This window comes from Furipterus horrens, unplaced genomic scaffold, assembly GCF_987537825.1.
Source record: "Furipterus horrens unplaced genomic scaffold, mFurHor1.1.pri manual_scaffold_5, whole genome shotgun sequence".
NCBI lineage: Eukaryota > Metazoa > Chordata > Mammalia > Chiroptera > Furipteridae > Furipterus > Furipterus horrens.
Genome location: NW_028327175.1, coordinates 62,342,782 through 62,370,457, shown reverse-complemented (window position 1 = coordinate 62,370,457; position 27,676 = coordinate 62,342,782). Strand labels below are relative to the sequence as shown.

Sequence of the window (27,676 nt, the reverse complement as noted above, 5' to 3'; positions counted from 1 at the left end):
CCAGCCAAGCCGATGTGTAACTCTACATAGCAGTAAGGAATCCTCACCTATTACCATTCAGCTGTGTGTGGCAGTGCTGGAAACTCAGCCTGGTGCATTATAGTTGTTCTTGTCTGAAGGAACAGTACAGCCATAGTAAAGATAAATGTCTAAGACATTGGTGATTTACAGCTCAAACAAATGAAATAAAATTGAATAAAATCCTAAACTCCATCAGGGCAACAAGTATCTCCAGATATTAGTACTTCCAAATGCTTTGCATAGGAATGCCTACTACCTACTCTCTCTTTAAACATAATATCTAAACATTAACCTTTTATTAAAATTTTTCATTCATTTCATATCTACACTAAAAATATTGTCAACCCTTGGTTCAGATGTCAAAAGCACTTCTATATTAATAGTTCCCAAGCTTTTAAATTTCACAAGAAAGACAGTTTACAAGCACAAAAATGTGTAAGCTCATTATTTCAGAGTAAAAGACTTATAACTGAAAACTTTTAACTCTAAGAAACACTCAGTTATAGTGACCATTTTTCTCTTTTTACCTCAGACCCAGAGAAACTCTAGTTACATGATCCGTCCCAACCTGCTGACTCTAATCAAGGGCTCCGTCGCTATGACTGTTGGTGGGGATGAGGCTCAGGCATGGCTCTGTTGGTACCCTTGGCCCAGCGTGCCCTGTTTTTCTGCCTGGGCACCTGAGGGCAAGATCTCCAAGGACTGGGAACACGTTCCAGCATGTTTTGAATTTAGGTAGGGCTTTCTTAGTGAGCTGCTTCTGTCACCAACACTTAGCTAGTGTTCACCTCAGCTGAAGAACTGGGGTGGGGTGCAAATTGGAGCACTGAAAATAGGGATAGAATAACCATCAGAACAGTGAAAGACATTTGTTTCTAAACTATAGAAAGAGATGTCAGAATAGGGAGTTACATTTGATAAGATGGAATTTCAGACAGTTTGAATTAATATATAATGGCTGTATGTCTTCCTCATAGTTCTTTTTTTACACATATCTCCCCGTATGTTTACATCATTTTATTTTAGTATACTCTATGACATGGCAAACATATTTTTTAGCTTGTTTTGTCCTTTTTCTATTTTTTTGGGGGGGGCAGGTAAAAATTTCACACATGCACATACGCATGTGTATACACTCATTAAACTTACAGTATCAAACCTTTACAATCCTACTCAGATACTTTGTCATTCCTGAGAACTTTAACTATAGAGTTTATTTTCTATCCTATTTTCATGAGAGATCAAAGCCTAAACATATGCCTAGATAAAAACTGAAATTTCAGAATCATAAAATCTTAAGTTATATTTTGCTTTAAATGTTTAAGTTAAAGGTGACCTGGATAAAATCCATTTTGTTCAGCTTTTTAAGGTCCATGATAATGAGTTAGAAGATGATTAATCACCTGCACATTGTAATGTCCCATCACTTTTATTAATACTAGAAATATTCTATAAGACATAGTTTTACATATGTGAAGTGTAGGTGAGCAGTATTAAGAGTGACATATCACCTGGGTAATAGCTGACTTTCATCAGATTTGGAGGTACTACTAGGATGAATAATAATTAAAATATATGCCTAATCGCTGCCTGTCTGTTGGTAGTGCTAATTGCTGTCATTGAAAAGACTGAATTGTTTAAGAAAGAGAGAGAGAAAGAGAAAGTCATTCTTCATTGAAGCTATCTCCCTGTATCATTGGGAGCCTATTTTTAGTACCTATAGAAGTCATGATTTTTGAATTTATTAGGGGCTGTGATGAATGATAAAACAAATCATCCATTTACATATCTTGACACTGCTTTGGAGAATACTTATTTCTTACAAGCAAGTGTCACATTGTATATAAAAGCTGGCTAATTGTGTGCTAATCTTCTGCATTATCTACACTCTGATGTGGTATTCTATCAATAGCAATATTAATTTTACTTATTTCAAACGTATGAAATATCCTCTAAAACCGTATTTCTTTTGTAATTTCTGCTCTCATACATTGTATAATTTTGCATTCAGCTGCTAATTAAGATTAGGAATATAAGTTAAGAATACATATTCACTTTAAACCATCAAGCTTTTGTAATACATGAAAATACTAATACTTTATCCGTTTTAAATGTAAAAAGAGAAAAAGCATTTAAGAACACTACTAGATGTTGTGTTTGTTTTCAGGGGTTTTTTCCACACAGTTCAATAGTTTCATTGATCTACCGTTTCTTACAAAAATCTGCCTTGCTTTGTGAACTTCACTTTCTAATCTCATACAGCAACCCTTCCTTTATGTTACTCCTGCTCTCCCTGGTCCCAGAACAGTAGGGTTGCCTTGACAAATCTATTCAAAAGCCATCCTCTGCCTTTATTGGTGGGGACTGGGGCCTTTGAAATTCTCTCCTCACTGCAACACAGCTGACATCTTCTTCCAGACAGAATGAATTAAGGAAACACAATAAGACACTTGATCTACCAGTCAAGGATCTTTCCTCAGTGAGGACGGATTCCATGGTGCACAACCAAGGCAGCAAGCATCTAAAAATACACAATACATGGTTGTTTACCAGAATAGCAATCAGCGATTTTTCCAACATGATTGATAGGATGATTTCTTTTAATAAAATCTGTCTGGAAATTCATTGTGTTTGTGTGTGTGTGTGTGTTAGAATATTTTTTTAAGCCATATATGAGATTAATCACATTTGTTAAGCCAGACTTCAAATACAGATTTGAAATGTATGGAAGGGTATGTATAGATTATTTTTATTTCATTTGAGATGTAAATCATTATCTTAGAGGTTAATCTTTAATATTAAAGGCTTTGTGTCTTCAGACACACAGCTACAATTCACCAGATTGTGCTTTTTATGAACTATTTAATACATCCCTCATTGAACCAGGTTGAAGTAAAAATTAAAAGATAATATAATTATATGGGCCAGATTTATTCTAGTATTACAAACAATTTATTTTTTAAAAGTAGCTACTTTTTCATACGTTCAAAATAATAAGTCATTTCCACCTAAAAGTTAATAATGAACACCCTTTTCAATATCTTTTAATTATTATTTTAGAAATATATTACATCATGGTTCACAGGTCACATGTCTTCTTTATTTTTTAAGATTTTATTTATTTTTTAAGTATATTTTATTGATTATGTTGTTACAGTAGTTCCAATTTTTTCGCCTTTGCTCCCCTCTGCCCAGTACCCTCCTTCCCTCCAGCAATCCCACCCATATTAGTTCATGTCCATGGCTCATACATATAAGTTCTTTGGCTTCACCCTTTCCTATATTATTCTTAACATCCCCCTGTCTATTTTGTACCAACTGATTATACTTCTTAGTCCCTGCACCATTTCCCCATTTCTCCCCCTCCCCGCTCCCAGCTGATAACCCTCCAAACGATCCCCATACTTATGATTCTGTTCCTATTCTGGTTTGCTTACTTGGATTTTGTTTTTATTTTTTAGATTCAGTTGTTGATAGTTGTGAGTTTGTTGTCATTTTAGTGTTTATAGTTTTGATCTTCTTTTTCTTAAGTAAGTCCCTTTGGCATTTCATATAATAATGGCTTGGTGGTGATGAACTCCTTTAGCTTCACCTTGTCTGGGAAGCACTTCATCTGCCCTTCCATTCTAGATGATAGCTTTGCTGAATAGAGTAATCCTGGTTACAGGTTGCCTTTAATCCCATTGAATACTTCTTCCCAGTCCCTTCTTATCTCCAAAGTGTCCTCTGAGAAATCAGCTGATAGTCCCATAGGCACCCCCCTGTAGGAAACTCTCTGCCTCTCTCTTGCTGTCCCCAGGACTCTGTCTTTATCTTTCACCTTTGGCATCTCAATCATGATGCATCCTGGTGTGGTCCCCTCTGGGTCCAGCTCACCCAGGACCCTCCATGCTTCCCGAACCTGTATGTCCCATCTCCTTTGCAAAAGTTGGAAAGTTTTCCTCATTTTTTTCAATTCTTGCTTCCTCATACTGCACTGGTTGACTTTCTTTTTCTTCCTTAAGTTCCAAATCATTGATTTGAACCCCGGTTTCCTTCCCTACACCATTGGTTTTGTATGGATTTTCCTTCGTTTCACTTAGCATAGCCTTCAATTCTTCTTTTACGTATTTTCCTTACTCAAGCATATCTGTTAAGCCTGTGAGCATCTTTATCACCTGTGTTTTGAATTCTGCATCTGTTAGGTTGGCTATCTCCTTATCTGTTAGGTTGGCTATCTCCTTGTTGCTTAGTTCTCCAACTGGAACCTTGATCTGTTTCCCCTTTTGGGCCATACTTCTCTGTCTCCTCATTCTGCCAGGCTCCTGTGTTTGTTTGCCTCCATATCCCTGGTAGAGCTGTCATTCCTATTACATTCAAGGGACGGATCCTTAGGAATTCATCAGTACAGGGCAGGCTGTATGTGGGGGAGGAGTCCGAGAGGGAAGAATGCCACCTTCCTAGCACTCGCCCCTTTTCCGGGCACCTCTCCCACTTCACTTCCGCACTGGACTGGCACCCCTCTAGCTGCTGCCCTGGCTGTCGTTCCCAGAGTGGGTGGGTCTGCAGACGTTCTAGGACCGTGGGGGCCCTTTAAACAAGCAGACTCTTCTGAGACCTGGCAGTTTCTGCCTCCAACCTAATCCCCACTGGTCTGCACAGTCAGAAGCCATGAGGTTTGATTTTCCCCAGTGCTGGGACCGTGAGCTGCGATGTCCAGTGAGGAGCTGAAAACACTCCCTAGGTGTCTCTCCTGACTTTTTAAAATGTGTGACTGCACTTTCTGCTGGCCCGCTGCCGCTGCCGCTGCCGTCGCTGCTGTCGCCGCTGCTGCCACCACACCGCATCCTCTCTGCCCCTCCTACCTGTCTGGATGAGTATTCTTTATATCTTTGTTTTCTGGACTTTTATTCAGTTTGATTTTCTGGAACTTCTGGTTGTTTCTAGTTTTGAGGTAGTTGTATTCCTTCTTAGTTGTAAAGGAAGACGCCGGTCACATGTCTTCTTAATATCAGTACACAGGATTTGCTGAGTTGTAGAAGATAATCTTTTTTCCATACTCAGTTGTGACTAATTACTGACTGTTTACATAAGGAAACTTTTTATATTGTATGAAAAATAAATTGAATATACTTTTAGTGGTTGATTACGTAGGATAAATTAATCTCTACAGCCTGAAAGGTTGGTCTTGGTTTAACTTATGCTTCAACAGAAAATTGTCTCTGTTACATTGCAGAACTGTTGTAACTGGGTCTCTAGCTCAGAACCATTAGACACATCAGTGGAGTCCATGCTGCCTGATTGTCCCCGAGTCTCAGCAGGTATGTATTTGATGAAATATATGGGGGTTTTTTAGGTGAAAAAAAAAATATATGCTAATGAAATGTGGAATTCTATTTTTGCAAATTAAGTATGTTGTTCTGCCTTGAATCTTCAAATGAATTATTGGTAACATACAGCATGGGTCTGATCCACTACTGGAATTTTGTTAAGTAGCTGAAAATGCTTACTGATAAACTCAGTATAAGTGAAGCCATTTGAGAGTAAGGTAGACCATTGCTGTTGAAACTTCGGGAGATAGGACATCCATAAAGTAAAAGTTGATTATAAGACAATGATTGGGCAGCTATACAGGATCTCAGAGTATTCATCTCTGATTGAGTACCAACTCAGTGATACAACAGACAGTCAAGGCTGTGAATTCAGGAAAAAGACTATTGTGGTGTGGGGTCTTTAGAAAAATTTTTCATGCAAAAGATTGCGGCTGGACTTTCTGTGTTAGGATTTGGATTGTAGGAAGACGTGCAGGATGGCATTTTAGGCAAAAGAAACAGAGCAGTGTAAGGAATAAGTGCTGGAATGGATCTGTTGAAAGGAAAGAGAGGGTTTGGGAGTGAGCATCTCAGGTGGGTTCCAGACAGTGTAAGAATGGCTGGCATTGGTTTCCAGCCTCCAGGTTTTGTATTTTTTTCTCTAATCTCTAGATAAGAGGAGAGAGTGACATTTTGTAGTGCTTTCTGGTTTTGGCTTTCACCATTCCCAACCAATTTTGATAGTAAACACAAATTGAGCAATGATATCTGGTTATGAATACAGAAGAGAAATGGGCTTGCTTTGACCATAGATGCCAGAGGATAAACAAAAGTTTTGAACATGAACTACAACATATAGCATTCAGAGGAGATAGCTAATCTCTAAATACTTAGAGTTGCGTACATGTTTACGCCCTTGAAGGAAATAATTTGGAGAACAGTTTAAATACTAGGTAAAGAACTGTTATAACTAAATTTCATTATCATTAATACATAAACTTGCTCTGAGCTTCACTGTCATAGCTAAACTTTTCAGGTCTGTCAGACGTGTTCCATCAGAGACACAGACCACTAGGAGATATATATGCTACAATATATATACATATGTAAATGTATGTATGTGTGTTTGCATTATGCAATTAATTTTCTTTATTAGTGGTGGTTATGTTTTATAAAGTTGCTGCCAACACTGAGTTATTGAATACTACTCCCAGGGAAAGTACAGGTTTAACTTTCTGCAAGCTTGTGGACGCAAGATTTTCCTCAATCAGTATAGAACCCTGTTTTATGAAAGTTTCTGTTTAAAGACACCTTGTTTAATTTATATTGTTGCTTTACTAACAATGAACTCATAACCAACAGGAATCTCACTCAGAATGAAGCTTATCTAACACCCTTATTTTCTCCATCACAGTCTTCTTGTGATTAGGAATACTAGACAACACTTCAGCACTATACTTGGGAAGCATTTCAAATGGTGAAATCACCAACAAAAGCACAAAAATGTGAAAAACATGGGAAAAATAGTCTGAGAAGGATGGTTGTTTACAGTATGAGACGTGAAAAAAGAAAGCAAATCATGGCCTAATTTCCTTAGTTAGGAATGTGCACATTGAGCAGCTCAAATGTTTCACCACTGCATGTGCATGTGTTCGCAAAGGACCACAAAAGCACCATGAGTAATGGTTCGGGGGGTTCTGAATATATCTTAGCAGTAATCTACAAATAATGAAGACTGACTATATATAGTAAAGGACTTATAACAAGGATTTGATCTAAGCTGGTTAAACAGTCGCTGTTAGAATGTCGACTTTGCGTCAATGCTGGAGCTTGAGTCTATAGGGCAGTCAGTCATTAAGGAAAGCTGGGTGTAAAGTGGCAGCGAGCAAGAATGAGCTAGAACCCATAGCATAAGCTGGAGCCCATAAGGATGGAATTAGTAAACCCACATCAGTTCTTATGGTTTCTGTCCTTGGTGGTGTGGGTGTCCTCTAGAAGCCAGCACCCTTTGTCATGGAGCTAACCATACACACGCCTGGCCTAGGAGGCAGAGATGCTGAGGGAGGAGAATCCAGGGGAGGGTGGAGCCGACGCAGTCCTGGCCACTGCCCCATGCCACCAGGTGAGCCAGCAGATACACGACAACATGTGTGAGCTCACAATGGATGCCAGTTCACTTTAACCCCAAGTTTCCACAGAAATCTCCATTGTTTCCCATCCTAACCAGAAGCATACAGCTTGAAAAGAAATTCTGGGAAATGTAGTTCAGCCTAGTCAAACTGACATTACAGAACTTCGCAGTCCCTCTTTGTGCATTTGGCACTGTTATACATCTTCTTACACCGGACTTAATCTCCAAATAAAGACTTTAACAAAATTATATTTTCACCTAACATGATACAGCTATCCCGTGTACAACCAAAAATATACTAGCCCTTTCTCCAGAAAAGGATACAAAGTTATTTTATTGTTTCATGGCCACAGCAAAAACATAACATATAAAAATACGTACTCATTTAATACTGTATTTTTTCCATTTTTACTAAATATGTTTTCACACAAAAATAGATCTGATGCTCATGATAGCTTAATTTTATGAATGTTATTTACCTGTGAATATATATTTGTAAAACATATACAATACAATTTTTAAATTGTACTTCAAATATCACTGATAATTATTTTCAGTACAGCCATATTGCTTTTACTTTCCTTTGGAAAGCAAATGTGACACTTGACAATGCCACACTTGAGAGTGGCCAGTGTTGCACCTTGTACTTCAGTGAAGTCTGACTTTTCAATTACAACATACAGTCAGTGGTGGAATTTTGAGGGATCTTGAATATCTGTCAAGTGCCTGCTTCCCCCAGTTCTTCCTATTGTTAGTACTTATTTCTTCTAGTAACATCAACCTGCTAAAAACAGTTATTCAGAGGATTACATAATGGGTTTAACAGTATCTGGTTTAGAGTATAACGCAACCCAGATTGTGATTGTTTGTATGTTTGTTGTAAAATGGCAGCAGCAGATATCTGCCTCACTTGTAGAAATGTTATGAAGATTTTTTTTTAAGTATCTGGAGGGTAATTTTGAGTTCATCAGAAAGAAGGCACTATAAAAATATGGTACTATATATTTTCACTAGTCATTTTAGGATTAAGGGCTATAATTTATTTTAAGACTTTTATTGATAATTGAATCCTATAGGAGTGAAAAGTCATTTCTAAAAATATTCTCCCTTCCATTTCCATGTCTAATTTTATTTTTAAACAACAGATAACTTAGTTACCCATGTTGTCCTGTGTTTTCTGTGACATTGATAGGGTCACAAAATATACAGAAACTAGAGTCACAGAGAGGTAGATCACATAGTGAAGAAACAGAAATGAAAAGTAAGAGTGGAAAGATAAATATTTAGTAGAGCAAAGAAATCTGGACACAGTAAAGCTTAAAGAAACATTGGGGGAGCAATAAAGATGAAATTAGAAATGATCTTGTATGGCAAGCCACTCTCCAAAAATAGATAATATAATTTGGGGCTGAGAGTAAGAAGGCATTGCCCAGGGTGAATGAGAGGAAAGCAAAACATAAATGTTTGAAAACAGACCAGGTTACAGAGCACTGATACCTCTGACTGTGGGGGCACAGCTTGCTTTGGCTGGAGCATGACTGACAGGCTGTACTTTGCAGGGCTGGTTCTAAGGGCTGCTGCTAAGGCTCCTGTACTTTCAACCCTCCTCCAATTGTGCTTCTTATATGCCTCTCTGGGTATGTACATTCAGTCTGCATGCAATTATTCAGCAAGTATTTACTCTGGGCCAGAAGCTGCTCTAGGGGCCAGGAACATAGCAGTGACTTACAACAGATAAAGGTCCCACATAGAGCTTACATTCTAAGAGCAGAGACGAGCATTAAACAAGATGAATAAGAAAGTATATAGTTGATTGTGGGAGAGGGGGTGGGTTGGGTGGGGGAGAGAAATTGGGGGAAAGGGGACAACTGTAATTGAAAAACCAAAAATAAAAATAAATAAATAAATAAAAAAGAAAGAAAGAAAGTATATAGTATGTAGTATATAGTATATAGTATGGTATTGGTAGGAGAAACATAAAGCAGGGAGAGAGGACATGAAGTATATGTATGTGGAGGATTTGAAGTTTTAGGGAGGGGGCCAGGGAAGCCCTCACTGAGAAGATGACCTTTCTGGGACATGCTTTCTAGTCTGATCTTCTGCCACCTCCCACTGATAAAAACAACAATATTTGCCTATATGACTTTAGAGATCCGTTTCCTATACTTCATGGTTGCTGTTCAGCTCTGAAATCAGTGCCCTTATTCCCTCCCAGCAGTCTCTTGTTCTGGGTCCTTGCAAAGCTGACCAACACGTCAGATCAACTTTGCCAGTGCCCTAAGGTTTATGGTAACCATAAAGCATAGTTACCAGCAAGTTATTAAGGTTATTCCTATTCTACTCTTCCTTAAGCAACACATATGGAGAAGTATAACATCTGTACAGGACTCTGGGGTTCATAGACAAGATTGCCTATGTCCAAGGATGAATGGGGGAAGACCCTTGTGGCTATCCTGAAGGGTGAGGGCATCACCCTGTGATCATCGGGCACACAAGATGGAAAGCCCTGCCTCACAGCTTCAATTTTTCACCTACCATTACCTGAAACTAGAGTCACTAAAACTCTGTGCTCTATGTGTCTAGTGCCTGTCAACATGTTTTCTCCCAGAGCTGGTATGATTCTGTTTTCCTCACCCTTGTCATGGCTTTAGATAGGCTTTTCTCTATTATTCCAGCTTACCTAGAATACCTGGTGTAAATCTGGGTACATCACAATTGGAACAAAAACAGCATAAATGTTTAAAAAGAAAAGGAAAAAGAAAAGGGGTAGGGGAGAGCCTTAGTCGATCTCTTGAGTTAAAAATTAAACTTTAACATTTACTGTATTTAGATGATCCTGTCTTGCTTCTGAATATGGGAGAGGGGACTGCTGATAACATTTTCCTAAACTGTCAAGCCTCATTTCCTCACCAGGAAAGAAAGTGGAAGATTAGTCATTTCTAGGTGAGTTTGGTTTGTAGAAAACCTGCTAGTGTAAACCTCACTTAGTCCAGATTGACTGTTTACATTGACTAAACTTAGTGAATATTTGCTAAATATTCACTTCACTTTATTGCTGAAAATGTCTTGAGGAAATGACACTAACGAGTTATATCTCCTCTTTGCTAGTGACTAATCACTTCCTTCTAAAGCGAGCAATGAAAAATCAGCAGTAATTGCTTCTGGAATGTGGTGTCATTCAGAATGTGTAGACAAGTTGAGTTGTCTGATGTGTTTTTAGACACAGCTCAGATTAATTAGGTAATTGAAAATCTATACTTGGCCTTGTAAACAGGCTTTAAAATTCAAGGCATATTAGCATATATGATACTGTACTACTTTTTGACTACATGTGCTAAACAAGAATTGTTCCATGCCTCTTTTCATTCAAAGGCTATGTATTGTAACCCTTTAAATGATGCTTTCATTAACTAAATAGTACTTCTCAGGCAGTTTTTGTTCTTTCCTGTAGAATTGGCCTCGTAGCTGTTATTCATCCGTTAGTTTTTCTATTCATTGTTCTGTGCTACCTAATAATTATTAATTGATTTAAGGGATAACAACTCTAAAAGTTGACCACCACAAATTCTTGTGTTTTCAGGGAATCATTTATTACAATTAACTGGAATCAGGAATTCTGTGGAAATAACTGATTAAAGAATTATTTAAAATAACCTGTCTAAATATAGGGGTGGGGCAAAAGTAGGTTTACAGTTGTGAATATGCAGAACAGAGTTTATTCTTGTATTATTTTTCATATAAACAACTGTAAACCTACTTTTGCCCAGTCCTATACATGATATTTTTTAGATCACCAATATTTGCCCTGATTATATACACTCCATCAGGTCCAGTGTTATCCTGCGATTTTCGACTCTTTCTGTTTTCCCATAGTCACAGTGAATATAAGTAGTCTCACTCCAGAAATCTCACTTTAAAAAAATTAAAAATAACCACTATGTTTTTTACAGCTTTCTGAACCAATTTGTGAAAATCCTTCTAAGAATTTGGCAGTAAAGGTGGCAATCTCCTTTTACTGAGCTAACTCTTCCCTTTAAAAATAAAAAAAAGAAAGTAAGATTAATTATTTTTGAAATGCTTTCGGATAAATAAATAATATGAATTTATATCTGTATTTGAAAAGTATGTTATGAGTTCATTTGGAAGAGCTATTACTTCTACTGTCCCCATAGCAGTGCCGCATGGCTTTAACGCTGTATTCCTCATTGTTGGAAAAGTCAGTTGGGGCCACTGGTACCTAAGACAGAAGCCTTCATGCTGTTTACTGTAGGTATTGATCTTCTTTCCTATGACTGTCTGTGCTTCGATTGTCCTCTATTTCTCCTTCCCTGTGTCAAGTTCTGTCAGGGTCACTGCTCTTGCTGGCTGTTTCTGTTTCTGTATCCCCCCCTTGCTGCCACCCCCCCACCCCCACCCCCGCCAAAACACATATGGTTTAGTCTCTGTGGATGACTCTTAGAGTTTTTGTCTTCTGTGTCTTCTTGACTTCAGTCTCCCCACTTAGGGATTCTTGGTCCTCCAGCCTCTGGAATCGCATCTCCCCCAGCCCACAGCCTCCCTGCACCGGCCTGACCTGAGTGATTTACCTGGGTCCACTGACCTTTACTTCTCTTTGACTGTGTGATACGTGCCTCCCTCGAGCCACAAAGTCTCTGCTCTTGCTGCACGTTCCCTGTCTGCTCTTACCTGTACCCCCCGTGCCAGCTTTGTCTTGTCATTGACAGATATCAAGTCACCAGTGATAAATCTATCTGCTGGCAAAAATACCCCAAAACATACCTCTTCAGAGAAATTGCATTGCTTTCTAGAAGTGATACAAAATATCTAAAATAAATACTTTAGTACGAAGTGAAAATTCAAAATGAACATTAGACACCATAGATAGGCCAAATGTGTTCTATTTATAACATCCCAAGATGTTCTCAGTTGATAATCAGCACTTTAAAAGCAGGGGTATACTTTTAAAATTTTTGTTTCATCATATTTTTAAAATATAGTCTTTAAAGGAAAATAGTTCTATTTCATGATACATTTTGAGAGATAATTTGTTTAATCAGTAACTTTAATTTTTAGTTATTAAAACTGACTGAACTGCTATATCATGTCCAGATAGTTTTTGAGAATTGGAACTAGTATTTCTGCCCATATTGCCTGTTAATATCCCCTTCAGCCATACATATATCACCCCAAGTATTCAATATGTCATACCAGTAAATGAAGAAATCATATACCAGCTGGTTTGAATAATTTCATGGCACAATCCTTGACAGAATTCAGTTATATTATGTAGTTTCATAATTTCAAAAATACAATAGAAGTTACTTGTTGAAAATTTGGGCACAGACTCGTGAACATCATTTTAAACTTTGTGTAGCAATGATTTCTATAAATGAGACTTTTGTAAGAAACCCTAAATTAAAACATTTTCTAATAACCTTCTAAAATCATATTGGCTTAGAGATTCTTTTATTTTTAGCTAATGTTTCAGATATCTTTTTTAAAAACAACATGAATCTTTTTTTACTTTTATTTCCTTTTGATAAATTACCTTTAAAGAAATTTATAGTCTTCTTTCCATTTTTAATTTATGTGGCAAAGTAGCCATACCTTTCCTGCTTAGTTCTCCCAAGAGAATGTGATTAAATTTAAAATAGGACATTGTTAATTTTAGGCCACAAATGCAAGTGATCAAACGTAAGCAATATGTGCGAAGCTATTTGTGGAACTGGATAATATGCAGCTTGAACTTTTCAGTGAAAAGTATAGTCTTCCATAACCACTGTAGTTAATATTTCTGTAGTACTTCTATGAAACCCCCTGGCTGGTTTGGCTCAGTGGATTGAGCGTCGGCCTGCGAGCTAAGTGTCGCTGGTTCGATCTTCCAGTCAGGGCACATCAGAGAAGGAAAACTCTGACTCCAAAAAACCTCCGCTGCCTTGCGGCATACCTCTTCAGGGGAAAGGCTAAGGGAGTAAACCCCGACAGAAAATCCGGAGCCGGAGTCCCTAAGGCGGTTTGACGTTGTAGTCAACACCGGCAACTCCTGCGGCGCACCTGAAGCCAAGCTGTATCGACTCCGTCTTTCCCTTGGACCCTTCAGCTGCGAAGAGAGGGGGGGTCTGCTGCATGGGCAACAGCAGACCCTCCATATCACCCTGCCCAGGCTCTGTAGCTTCAGCTCCACTGGAGAGGACACTCCAGCGTCATCGCAAGATGTCGATTCAACACGAGAGGAGACAGATACCGTGTCACTCCCGAGTCGGACTGCACAGCCATTCTCGACGGTGCAGATAGACTCTTAAGAAGCTACACCATCGTCTCTCAAGACGGACGGCTGCCGACGACGACTTCTATGAAGGAATAATCCCTCAGAATTATTTGGTTTTGCTTTTCCTTAGAAACAGTATCAAGCACATAAAATCAACGTAAGCAGCAAAGCTTAATTTTAGAAAATCAAAATTTAATTACTTTTACCAATTAATTAATTAAATGAGTTTGTTTCCCCTAAAATTAGAGTGTAATTACATGTGTTACCCAAAACCTGAGTTATCCTTGGTTCTCTTGAGGGAAGAAACTTAACTGTAAGTACTTATTCCTTAATTCCAGAAAGATTTATTGAGCATTTAATATATACTAGGCACTAGTCTAGAGGTATAAAGATTGCTAGACATGACTCTTGCCCCTTCAAGGAGCTCATGGACTCCTGGAAGAAAGTTTTATGTTTATTGTAGAGGTTATCTTTGTTCCTAATCGGAGGATGATGGTTGAAATAGGTAGGGTGGGAAGGAAGGATAAGGACTTGTAAACTCCCTCAGGACTCAAGAATAACTCTTAGTTCACTGATTTGCTCCTTTATTAAATGGTACCCCACTGCAGTCTAAGATTTAGTGCCTTGTCTGAGAGTATCCACCTTCTTCCATATTGTTATGAAATCCTGACATTTTACTTTAAATATATGTTCCAAATGAATATGTTACTTTTTATTTCAAACTCTTTAAGGTAGTAAGTCAGTATTTATGAAGGAGAACTTTAGATTTATCATGACTGTGGGAAATCTGTATTCCCCCAATGTGGAGAATTAATTCTACAAAATGGCCAGATGAACATCTACAATCACACTATCTATCGTCGGCAGCTGTCCGTCTCGAGAGACGATGGTGTAGCTTCTCAAGAGTCTATCTGCACCGCCGAGAATGGCTGTGCAGTCCGACTCGGGAGTGACATGGTATCTGTCTCCTCCCGTGTTGAATCGACATCTTGCGATGACGCTGAAGCTACAGAGCCTGGGCAGGGTAATATGGAGGGTCTGCTGTTGCCCATGCAGCAGACCCCCCCTCTCTTCGCAGCTGAAGGGTCCAAGGGAAAGACGGAGTCGATACAGCTTGGCTTCAGGTGCGCCGCAGGAGTTGCCGGTGTTGACTACAACATCAAACCGCCTTAGGGACTCCGGCTCCGGATTTTTTGTCGGGGTTTACTCCCTTAGCCTTTCCCCTGAAGAGGTATGCCGCAAGGCAGCGGAGGTTTTTTGGAGTCAGAGTTTTCCTTCTCTGACATGTATATATATATATATATATATATATAGAGAGAGAGAGAGAGAGAGAGAGAGAGAATAAAGCAGTCAAACAAAAAGCACAAACGGAGAAAAACCGAAATTATGGGAGGCATAAAGCCTAAAATAAAATGACAAAATAAGCCCAAATATGTTAGTCGTCGGCAGCCGTCCGTCTCGAGAGACGATGGCGTAGCTTCCTGAGAGTCTATCTGCACCGCCGAGAATGGCTGTGCAGTCCGACTCGGGAGTGACAATCCCTGCCGCACTTGGTACAGGTGAAGGCAGATGGCCGTTGTTGCTGCTGTTGACGCTGCTTCCGCCTCGATCTTTTCTGGACCGCCTCCTCGTTGCGCGCAGCCTCTGCGCAGGACGTACCTTGCCTGACCGCGAGCCTCCAGGCTAGGCGGTCGTCTGCTTGAACTTCCCATGTGTTGAGATTGATGGAGCATTGTGTCATGTCCTTTTTGCAGATGTCTTTGAACCGCAGTTTTGGGCGCCCTGTCATCCTCTTGCCTTCTGCTAGCTCGCCGTAGAGGAGGTCTTTGGGGATACGGCCTGCATCCATTCTTTTGACATGGCCGAGCCACCTGAGGCGTCTCTCGCTAAGAACTGCATGCAAACTGCTCATATTGGCTCGCTTCAGCACCTCGGTGTTGGGGACCTTATCCTGCCAGGCGACATGCAGGACGCGTCGCAGGCACCTCATGTGGAAGCTGTTGAGTTTCCTTTCGTGCCTTGCGTAGGTGGTCCACGTCTCGCTGCCATAGAGGAGAGTGCTGAGTACGCAGGCTTGGTAGATGCGCAGTCTGGTTTTCTCAGTGAGGCTGGAATTGTTCCACACTCGCCGGTTCAGTCTGGCCATAACTGTGGCTGCCCTGGCGATTCTCCGGTTGACCTCCAAGTCGACTGACAGAGAGCTCGAGATGGTGGACCCGAGGTAAGTGAAGTCGTTGACAACCTCCAGGGTGTATCCGTCGATGGTGATGCACTATCTATAGAATGTAGATAACTCTAGGACCATCTTATTGGGTTATGGTTAGAATTAAGGAAATAATCTCTATAGGACTATTAAAATAATACATGGCACATAGTTAGAACTCAAAATACAGCATGGTTCCAATATGTACAAATTTCAGTTACAATGATAGTTTACTTAAATAACACCAACTCTTCCCCCCCAACCAAAAAAAGTTCAAATTTCAGTTACCATAATATAACTGAATGATTGCATTAAGCACAAATTCCTATCTAAATAACAGAAGCACATTATTATCAGTGGCCAGTCATATAACTTCTTCTAAAATCTGTCACTGACTTATCACTGTATATCTGATATTCAGTTCATACACAGATATCACTATGTTCCATTTTATAAAAATGAATGATCAAAAGAGAGACTTGGCTAACGAAGATAAAAGTGCAAGAAATAAATGAAATGCTGGAATTGAAATTGGAAAGAGTTTGTGACAAAAAAGGTGGAGATGTCCTTAAGGAAGTGACATTAGAAGAACAAAACTTTACATCAAATGAACTCTGAGATGTTTCATGACATTGAAAGTGCAAAGGATAAAATGCTGGAAGCTGATCCAGACTTAAGAGTATGACAGTTTGCCAAGGCACAGGAAAGATTTGCTTGAACCATATAATAAGTTTGAACAGTGCTTACTTTTAATAAGTTTTTACAAAGAAATAAAGTATCTTAATTCTCAGTGTTTCTTAGCTTTAAATTACAGTATGCTAAATATAGTTACTTTTACCCTTTTTTAATTTTCTATTCATTTTTAGCTGACAGTAACAGGATTTTTAATGTTTTGACCAAGAAAAATTAAAGATCACAAAACAACCATAGTTTTTCCCATTGATTACTGTTATTACTTTATATGGTTTCAACTTGTATGGTCATTTATTTTTTTAAATTTTTTAACAAGGTTACTTTATTTTTTATTTTGTTATTTGTATTATTATTTTATTTATCTGGTTTTAGAGAGAGGGGAAAGGAGAAAGAGAAGGAAAGAAACATCAATGTGCGGTTGCCTCTCACGCGCCCCCAACTGGGGACCTGACGCGCAAACTATCATGTGCCCTGACGGGGAATCGAACCAGTGACACTTGGCTCTCAGGCCGACGCTCCATCTACTGAGCCACAGCAGCCAGGTGTATGATCATTTTTATAGTCCCACATTACCATGCAAAACAATTGCACAGTAGTGAGTTTATCCAATCAGTTGAGTACTATATATATAGTTTTAGAGAAATTGTTTGTTACTCTAAGTCCTGATTCTAGTCATGTCTCATTATACGGAACTCTCAGAGCCTCCCAGTATATCTTCTACAGAAGTACAGTATTTAAGCTTCTCAAATTTTCTATTCTTTAGTGTCCTACCTTATTTCTTCATCCTCCTAAGCCTACTTAAATTCAGTGCTGACTCCTTTCCTTTCATTCTTCTTCCTGCTAATGTCCTGTTCTTCCCTCCTCTCCCTGAAAGCCTGTCAGTTCTTTAATACATTGCCTTCCTTTCAGAATGGCATCTGCCCTAGAACATAGCCTTATGAGAAACTTCTTTAAAGTCATTGGCTTCTTCCTTATGCTTCATCTACATTTCTGTCAATCTTGACAGACAAATGTGTCTCTTGAATTTAAATTATTACAAGAAATTCTATGTAACCAAAATATCAAATTCTAGCTGGAAGTTGGCCAAGTTAGCACTCATCAGTGATACCATGATAGGCAACTAAATAAAAATTAAAAATTAATGCTGTACATTTTCACTATATACCCTTTTGTACTTCTTGAACCATGTGAATGTATGGTCAGATATTCAGAAAACAGTGAGTAAAATTTGCATTAAATAAATAATGATAACTGAAATCTTGCTTTCAGTTTTCCATTCACAGCTGGTTTGATATAATTGCTTCCTAGAATTCTGAGGTTTTCAGAAGATGAAAACTTCATCTGCCTGATGAAGAGCAGGCTACTGAGAGCATCAGTGGACTCTAGACAAATAAATGTGGATTTAGGCATGAGTGTTGCTCAGAAGATAGGCTGATAACCTCACTGGATATCTTTAAGACCTAGGAATCATTGTGATGTGACTTTGAAAGAGAATTCAGTTTTATAAGCTGACTTATTCCCTCATTTTCTAAAGCCAAAGGCTTTGACAGGTTTAAAATGCTAAAAGGAGTTTGTTTGTTTAATATATATATTTAGATAAAGTTACTGTATTGGAACTCATAATTTTAAGTCTGGTACTGCCTCTTGAATTTTCCATGGTCATTATTACTGCTTTTCATGTTATTGAGTATGTGTTCACTTTTCCAAAAATGATACTAGTGTCTCTGTTTCACTTGCTTCATTTCATCATTTCTTAAAGGGATTCCAGGTAAATTCACAGAGGCTCCAAAATCAATTAATTGGAATTTAGTTAACAAAAATTAATTTCATAGCACCTGAAAGAGTTATCTTCCTATGAACAAAAATTCTGATCTGCTTCTCATCTGCTTCTCTGAGCCCATGCTACATCCTGAATTGCTGCTTTCATTGGGCATAAACTTTCAGTCCTGTTAAGTGTATTTTACTGTGCAGTATAATGGAAATTTTTTCATGTTAAACAGATTATATATCTCCTGCTCTACAGGGTAAGCAGAGTACAAATTTGAATGTAGAAGATGGTTAGGTCACCCTGACTAATCAGTGCAAGAACATCCTTAAAGCTTTCTTTCTGTAACAAGGGCAAACTCAGCTTAAAAGTTTCTTTAAATCCTATTTGGCATAACAAGAACCTCTAAACTATTTATCTGTGACGATCTATGAATATACCTGACTTATCACCATAGTACCTTTCAACTCATCCCTACTCAACTCGACTGCTCTTCCTATCTTATACAGATACTTACAATTCTTTAAGGCTTCTGGTGAAGGCTGTAGGGTTTTTATACTTAACATTATTTCATAGCACCAGAAGTTCATGGCTCATGAATATCACAGACCTACAAAATAAAACGGAAGGATTTTTCTCTATATACTCTAAATCTCTTGGTAGTCTGACTGTGTCGGTGTGTCTTATTTGGGTCGTCAGCTTTTATTTCAAAGCAACAATTATATAACAGCAGGGTCATTTTATAAAATGACAAAAAATAACAAGAAAAATTATTTTTAAAAGTCCTTTATGGTCTTAATCCAAAATAAGACAGTGAAGGAAATTCTACATGGGCAACACTACTACATTCTAGTTTTTCTCTCTATTTTGTAATAGCAAAAGCATCTCATATTACTATCATTTCGCCCTTGTTCTTGTCCTCTGTGATCACCTGTTCAGAACAGTGCTGCTGTTATTTATCTTGCAATTTATCTCAAAGAGTACTAAGTGATTCTGTTTATGACTACACTGATATGCATAACTTTTTCTATGGTATTACAACTTTAATATTCTTGTTGTATATACTTGACCATCAGGTATCAGTTTTTCTTAACTGCATCACATATCTTTGATGTCTCACTTTGTCTTATACAGTTTTATACTTAAAAATACACACAAATGATTGATAGTTTAATTACTTCACTGTGTTTTGAGGTAGTTTTAGTGTTTATGCTCTCACTGAGAGGTGTAAGTGTCTTTCCTTCCTGTACTCAGCTGCCACAGTTTTACTGAATTCCCGACTTTCTTTCTTAGGTGTAGGGACCTCCCAGTGACTGGGCTCTGGTTCTTGTCTCCTGCCTTTGCCTTTTGTTAAGGATATACATCTGCCCTTTGGGTGGCAGTGCCTTTTACGCCCTGATGCCTGGTAAGTGCCGAGGTACTAGGACCTCTACAGTGTGGGGCAAACTATCAAATTAGCACCACCTACTCTGCCTTGCCCTCTGTCTTTTACACCATTCTTAGATCCAGTCTGCGCTGTTGAGTTAATCGCATTTAAAAAGTCAGGCTCTTTGGTTGTTTTTGTTGTTGTTGTGTGTGTTGTTTTGTTTGGAGACTACTAGGGAAATGAAACTTCTCATCTGTTTTTACACAAAGCCTAGTCCTCTCTGGGTCATGAGCAGCTCTGGGAGAGATGCATTTGGAGAAATGAGGAAGCGAGGATTACCCTCCAAGCCAGTGAGATAATTGATCAACATGATAGAGTAAGTCAAAGCCAGATCTACCTCACATCCAGGTGTTTTATGCACTTACTGTACTAAAAGCACTGAGCATAGCATGTGCATTGGCACATAAGTACAAAATAAATTACATCTATACTATCCATTTGGGAAGTTCCATGTCTCCTAGTTAGAGAGCTAAGACATGAAACGACAGCTCACCGTTTAAGGCAGCCAGTGTTTCTGAGTGGAAAGGCAGTGAGTTCAGAGGAGATGGAGAGCACTTGGGTCCTGAGAAGGTGGGCAGAGCTTTTCAAAGAGATGAGGCATGAACCAGTCCCACAAGGATGTTTATTGCTAACCTTGCCTCCACTGTTCTCTGTTTCTTAACCATTAGTGGACCTTGGCAGTTGGCTTTGCCATCTTAGAATAAAAAATACTTAGGGAGAGCCTAATAATATGTATCCAGATATTCTGTGCATTTCTCCTCACAGCTTCTCTTAATTCCAGCATCCTAATAATAGAAAACTGTTAACTTGTCTTTATGCAAGTGTAGCCATCCTGACAGTTTCTTCACTCCCCATTTAGATTACAAATACACAGGGCCTAGGACCATGTGTTTCTTATCCTTACTTCGTAATTCCCTATGGATAAGACTGGCCTGCTTCTTACATTGTAATCTAATCACTTACTAAGAGGTCTCTGTATTGCTGAAGGTGATGGATTGGCCTTTCAAGCGCCCCAGCCCATACGTGCCGGTTGTCTTGCGCATCCCCATCACCTGCCTTCCTCTGAACTCTATTTCTGTTCAAACCAAATGTGCTTCTGCTTTGTTTCCCTGATCACCCCACTTCCACAGCCCATTAAATATACTTTTAAGGAGATGTCAAGACTTCCCTTAAGAATATGGGCTTTTACTTGTGACAGCACATATGCATGACCCAGGAAACAGGCACCTTGGCAGATGGGATCTGACCGAGTACAGAGAAAACCATAATGGAGAGCACCCACGTTAATTTTAAAACACTTCAAGTCAATATAGCCTTATTTTTTTTTAATTAGTAAATGTTTTAGCTACTGTGTTTCAACTTGGTTAATATAATAAGCTTTCCTCAAATTCAGCTGAACTTTTTTGATTCACTAAAAACATTTTTAGTCAACTGTTGTGTTTAGACAACTAATGAACCCTTTCTCTGTGGTTCTTTTTTACAAATGGGCTGGTTTCAATATGTGAGCCTTAATTTATATAGTTGCTCTGTTTTATTTCTCTTTGTGATCTATGTTTTATTTTGTTTATTCCGGTTGCTTTGTAAATTTGAAAAAATAGTATGTAGGTAGACATGCAAAGAATAGATATCAGCAAAATTACTCTTAAGGAAAATTTTGTATATTGGAACCTATCTCAGAGCAAGAAGGAAGTCTTTTCACAATTAATGCTGCAGAGATCCATTTACTTAACATTAAACAAATATTTATTGGCTTCCCACCCTGTGCCAGACAAAGTTCCAGGTGCTGAGGATCTAGCAGTGAACTAGATAGGCAAGGACCGTGCTTTTTGGCAGCATACATTCTGGCCGTGGTGGCACTGGCGATGCGGACAGCCAACAATCAGATACAAAGCCTGTAGAGATGGCAGTTGATTTCCCAATTCTTCTTCCCTCTACCATCGCTTCAAGGCCATATCTACAACCACGTTTCCTGGAGTATTAAGTTGAATTTAGTCTCAGGGTGCTACACCTCTTCATTTGGTAAGAGGTGATTAAGGGCTTTGTTCTGGTACAGGAAAGTTTGGAGAGAAGGGATGGGAGAGTCAAGTTTTCGTGGTGAAACTGGAACTAAATGTACTTTACTCTCAGAATTGTAAAGATGAGAACTCATTACTCATTCAGCAAACATTTATTAAACAGTGTATCAGTCAGGAACCTGTTATGTCCCAGGCTTTATGACACCTACATGCATGCTCTTAAGTACTTCACACTCCAGTTGGAAAGATAGAGACATAAAACAAATAATTACAGATAAATGTTATAATGAAAACATACATCAAGTACAAAGGGAGTACCACAAAAGCAGTAACTAACTCTGCCTGGGAAAAAATGATCACCATTAAGTGATTTCTAAACTGCATCTTAAAGGTGACTGGAAATACATCATGCTCCGTTTATCATGAAATGTTTACTGAGCACCTTCTGTGAGCTAAGCACATTTGTAGGCACTGTAGACACAGCAGTGAACTCGACAAAGCCCCTGCTCTCTTGGCAGCAGAGAAATAGGCAATAAATATATAGACAAATAATTATAAGTTAAATAGTAATACTGCTAATGCCAAAAAATAAAGGTTAATAAAGGGAACAGAGAGTGATAAGGGGTGCTGTTTTAGATAGTGTGTCTAATGAGATGACATTTGAGCAGACACCTGAATGACATGAGAGAATGAGACCAAGAAGCTGGGGAAAGCCATTTCAGACAGAAGGGACAACATGAATAAAGGCATCATAACCATGGAAAGCGTGACATCTTTAGTGCAAAGTGAGGTATTCTCACTGAGCATGCAATACGCAGGGATGCAGGGAATCGGGGGAGTGTGGCAGAGAGGCTGGGAAGGAATTAGAAGGGGGAGGGGCCAAATGGTGAGAAGCTCTGTGTTGCACACTCAGAAGTTTCAATGCTCACATTGTTGAATGGGGAAAGAGGGGCTAGATTTTGAAAAACAATTTAAGAAGAAAATGACATGGTTAGATTTTTGTTTGGTCAGGTTTGATCTGGTAATTTTGACAAATTACTCTAACAGCAGTTTATTGTTAAACTTGAAAAGAGATGCAGAGGAAGCCAATTCTAAGGTTATTATGACAGTGCAAGTGAACACTAATGTGGCCTAAATTAATACAGCAAGATGAGGCCAGAGAGGAGATGGTAGAGTTCAGATGTTTTAGGAGGCCCTTAGTGTAAGATTTGATGCCCTACAAAGCATGGGAAAGGTCAAAAGAAGTTCCTAGGTTTAAGCTTGGGTGACTGAGTGGGTGATAATGCCATTAACCAGCTCAGGGAGCCCTGGAGGAGAGGCAAGTGTAGAAGTGCAGATGATGAATTTGATTTGGGTCAGTGGGAAGTACAGGACTGGAAATTAAAAGAAAAGTCCGGACAGAAATACAGAGTTAGCCGTTACCAGCATTTAATGGAAATTTAAAAAGGAAACAAAGCAAGAAGAGTAGTCAGCACTCTCAGATACTGCACAGTTTAATCGGATGGAGATTTTTAAAAAGCCATCACATTTGACAATTGCAAGGTCACCGATGACTAAGAAATCCAGTTTCAGTGGATGTGGGTGAGGCAGAGCCACCTCACGGATGAATTGATGAGTGAAGGCCTGAGAGACTGTGATTGTTTAGCCAAGGTCACTGTCTCCTCCTCTTTTCCAAAGCTCCTCCTTGGAGACTTTGAACCTGATGTCAGATCTTCTCTTCTCCCTCCCTCCTTAGCTTTCTCTATCCATGGCCTAGGACTCGATGCCTGAGCTGGGGAGATTGTGGAGGGAAAGATATTCTAAGATCCTTGGGTCACTGATGTGAGAGGAGCCAGGGTCAGGGAGCCTGATACTGGTGAATCAGGTATGGCAGGGAGCATCCTCAGTAGGGAACAGCAGGTCAGGCCAGTCCAGACACCTGTCTCCAGTGGGGGAGAAAGATAAGACACATAAGTCTATTATAGGCTGAAATTCTAGACCTGGAAGCTGAAGGAGGATGAGAAGCAAAGGACTTGAAGGGCTGGTGGGGAAAATATGGACTTAGTCAAGAAACTTGGCACCAGTGAGAGTGGAATCTGGCCAAGTGTTGGGCTGAGTGGTAGAATCTGGCAGGAAATTGATGTTAACAAGAAATTCAGACAGAGATGTTTAGGTTTTTTAGGGCACAGGGAATGAAGATGTTTAAAGGAGAGACTATTGGCAGTACTTGTGACCATAAAGATATCAGTGAGGGGACAGTTACTCAACTGAGTGGTAGTCCCAGAAATACCTGGCATGTAAATGTGTCACAAACAACTTTGAAGCCACAGGGGTTGTTCAGATTATGTGGAGGAAAGGAATTAGCTGCAAGAGTTCTGAAGAGCTGTAAGTAAATACCTAGGTTCCCTTCCGGGACAGGATGGAGGCAGTGCCTAAGGGGTCCCAGGCAACTTGGAGGTACAAAGCCCAAGAGGGAGACTTGCACCTCAGAGGGACCTGGAAGCAAAGTTTAGGGTAGAGGATACACTCCCTTAACCCTGGACCCCAAGGAATTAACTGAAGCGTTTCCCAGATTTACCCACTACGCATACCCTTCGCCTGTTTTTCTTATCGTCACTCCATCTCTGCCCTCTGAGGGGCCAGGCTCAAGGGCGAGGCGGGTGCTGTTCTGAAGCCTGGCCTGCGAACCACCGATTCCTACCAGCCTTCCTGTTGGGGATGCAGTTTTACCCCATGGTGGGAAACAAGACCCCAAACTTGTCCCCTCAGCCAGTCAGTGGTGAGAGCGGGCCCAGAGGGCCCATGCCAGTTCATGTTGACTGATTCGGTTCAGTGCTCAAGCGGCCCATGGCAGCCTGATGGCCCGCCTGGGATCCAGATGGGGGTCCTGGGCCCTGAGGTGTGGGGGATGCCTCGGAGTCCCCCGCGATATGACTTCCGGGGCAGGATGGTGCTGTGCAAACCCCTGGCCAGAGCTGGCGATACAGGGGCTGGTTCCACAGCCCTGTGGAAGGCTCCTTCCATGGGCCCCAGATTGTCCTACAGTGCATCCCAAGGTTGATGCTGCCTGAGGACATCTTGGCCGTAGAGAAAGAGATGGAGCAGCTGCCCAAGGAGCTAAGACAGAGAAGGATAACCCTTGGATACCCACAGGCCAAAATGGAGTTTGCTGTGGGCACTCTTTTTGGAAAGGTGCTAGCCAGATGACCATCTGCTGCTTCGAGGCCAAGCAGCTCAGCCTCTCCAGCATGTGGAAGCCATGACCAATGCTGAAAATGTGACTGGAGAAAGTGGACACCAAGGACCTTCTGGGTTTATGTAGAATGGAGATGATCCTGCAGCAGGCTCAGAAGTGGAGATAGGTAAGCAGGGAAGGCGCATCGGAAACAACCTGGAGAAACTCTTCCCGCTGTGGCCAAAGCTCATGCCCCAACAGATACGCCACATCGCTGGACAGTTCTGGCTGCGTAAGGACCTGGTCAAAGTTTGTTTTTATAACCGGAGCAAAATGGGCAGTCTGTCAACTAATAATTTCTCCCCACCGAAGGAGGTGGGGGTGCCAGCTGTCCTTTCCCAGGGGAAACAGCATGCTTTCCCCTAGCATTGGGGCTTCCTTCTGGTCTTCCCAATTGTGGGGGACCTTACTTTACACCCTTGTATTCCTCGGCCCCTTTCCCTGAGGGAGGAACCTTCCTCTCTGCACTGGACACCACTCAGATTCTCCTGAGTGTTTCCAACTGAGGGGCCTGCCCTTCTGGGACAGCCAGGCTGGGGAAACTAATCCCTGGGGTTCAGGTCAGGGCTCTTAGCCTTAAGTTCTCTCTTCACTGTGTGAAGAAGTTAAGAATACACATGTAGCAGATGGGGTGGGAGTAATTTAAGAAAACGTAGGAAGGGACGTTGAAGTTTATTGCTCCTTTGTGTTTTTCCTTTTGTTTTTACCTAGTGTTGGTTTTAAAGTACAATACATAGATGGTTTTGGATATTTTATATCTTTCTTTATTAACTGAAAATTAATTGTCTTATTCCTTGTGGTTATCAATAAACCTAGGGTTTAATTTTTAGAAACATGATATTGGGTGAAAAACTCTAGTCACAGAAGACTTGGCAGTATACCATTTTTATCAAAATCAAGCAGAATTTCATGTAAACCCAAACACACAGTCCAGGATCTTAGTTACTTTCAGGGGAAGGTTTGAGGACAGAATAGGAGTACTCAGAGCCTACCCGGAACACGATTTCTTTTCCTCCCCTTCTTGAAAGTTGCAGGGTTGTTTTTTTTTCTAACTCACCTTTTCATTTAGAGTGCCCCAGCTGTAAGTGAGGGTTTCAGTCCAACTCTCCACCTTATTTAGTCCAGCAGGTTTATCTCCTGTCCTGCCACAGTCATTGTATTGTAAACCCCTTTGTTACTGTGATCGGCAAACTGAGCAGCAGTAGCTCCACTCCAGCTTACTCCTCTACTTTTCATCTCCATTTGGTTTATTCCCTGGGAATTTCCCATACTTCCTCTTGAGCACGTAGGCTTTCCAGAGTGTATTTGTGATTGCTGATCCAACATTCCCTGGTGGTTTTTATCATGGTACATCTTATGTTGCTTTTCCAGTCTCTTCTGTGAAATCAGTCCATTCCAGCTTTCTGCTTCCACATTGGTCAGTTATGGTCATCATATCCTAAAAAATACCATTCAGCCCTCCGTGTTTCACGTCTGGTGCCATACACCTGCATGTGATATTTATTGTCTTATAATTTATCTATCACTGTATATTTTACCTGAGTTTGTGTGTTCTTTTTGCTTAGTAATCTTGTCATTTTTTTCTTTCTCTTTTTCTTTGATCAGTCTTACAAAGAAGTCACCTATAGGTGTTTTCAAAGAGCGAGCTTTTTTATTTTTATCCTGTTTACTACTATTTTTACTTCCTACTTTATTTATATCTTTATTAACTGCTTTTTTCTGGTTACTTCTGATTTCTTTCAATGTATATATTTTTCTTGTTCTCGGTGTCTAAATGTAGAGCACTGATGATATACATAGGTTAGTGAAAATGGAACTAAACTTCAATTACTTGGCCTTCGATTTAATAGGTGACAAATCACTTACTTTTGGACTGTTTCACTAAAAGTCACACAGTACCAAATCCATTCCTTTCCTATTCTAGACAACTCTTCTGGAAAGCCATGGAAGGGAGATGTTCCAGTAGAGGGTCAGGCCTTGCTTATTGCCAGGATGAATGATTGTGGTTGTGCTTTGAGGAGGCTCTGAGGCAGGCTGCTCCTTGAATTCTGCAGCCCCTGCAGATTGGAAGAGGTGGTAACGGCTCTCAGTCTCAGGGAGCAGCTCCCAGGGTCTGCCTACGCACCTGCACACCTGCACCATTCACACAGCTGTTGCGCCTCTGCTTAGGTGGGCACTGGTATGTGTCACTAATCAGCCTTCACATAATTTAAAATGAGATTTTCCATCACTGAAACTCTTGAATGTGAAAGAGAAATGCTAGACTTTGTGGGAACCTTGATATTTAAAACATTTCAGACTTTTCAGAGATTTAAAATTGATGGATAGAAACCTTAATAATGAGATCCTGGACTTCCGGTCAAGATGGAGGCGTAATTAAGGCTTACCTCCTCATACAACCACAGCAAAATTACAGCTAAAATACAGCACAGATATCACTCAGAACTGTCAGAAATACAAGCTGTATGGAAGTCCAACAGCTAAGGAATTAAAGAAACCACATTCATCCAGACAGGCAGAGACTCAGAGATGTGGAAATGACTGGTCCCAAACCCACGTGTGGTGGGTATAAAACAGAGGGATATCTCAGGAGGAGGGGATCCGAGCCCCACTTCAGACCACCCAGAACAGGGTTCCAGTGCCAGGAAT

At 40.0% G+C, this 27,676-nt stretch overlaps 2 protein-coding genes across 9 annotated transcripts in view; both read left to right on the top strand.

Annotated features, from left to right (window-relative positions):
- The window catches only part of ARB2A (ARB2 cotranscriptional regulator A), a 460,460-nt gene that overhangs the window by 294,086 nt on the left and 138,698 nt on the right, over nucleotides 1-27,676 (top strand). For 7 of the 8 annotated variants that reach the window (XM_090276494.1, XM_090276487.1, XM_090276486.1 and 4 more), the window contains one exon: nucleotides 5,237-5,321. In XM_090276494.1, coding sequence (XP_090132620.1) covers nucleotides 5,237-5,321 — 85 coding nt within the window. Of the gene's footprint in view, nucleotides 1-5,236; nucleotides 5,322-10,273; nucleotides 10,387-27,676 lie in introns of all 8 variants that reach the window. The other variant, XM_090276490.1, reaches the window with a different exon arrangement.
- POU5F2 (POU domain class 5, transcription factor 2) lies at nucleotides 24,526-25,533 on the top strand. Its single transcript, XM_090279001.1, is given in 7 exon segments — nucleotides 24,526-24,610; nucleotides 24,613-24,654; nucleotides 24,657-24,779; nucleotides 24,782-24,985; nucleotides 24,988-25,161; nucleotides 25,164-25,355; nucleotides 25,358-25,533. Coding segments are annotated over 7 exon segments (996 nt in total).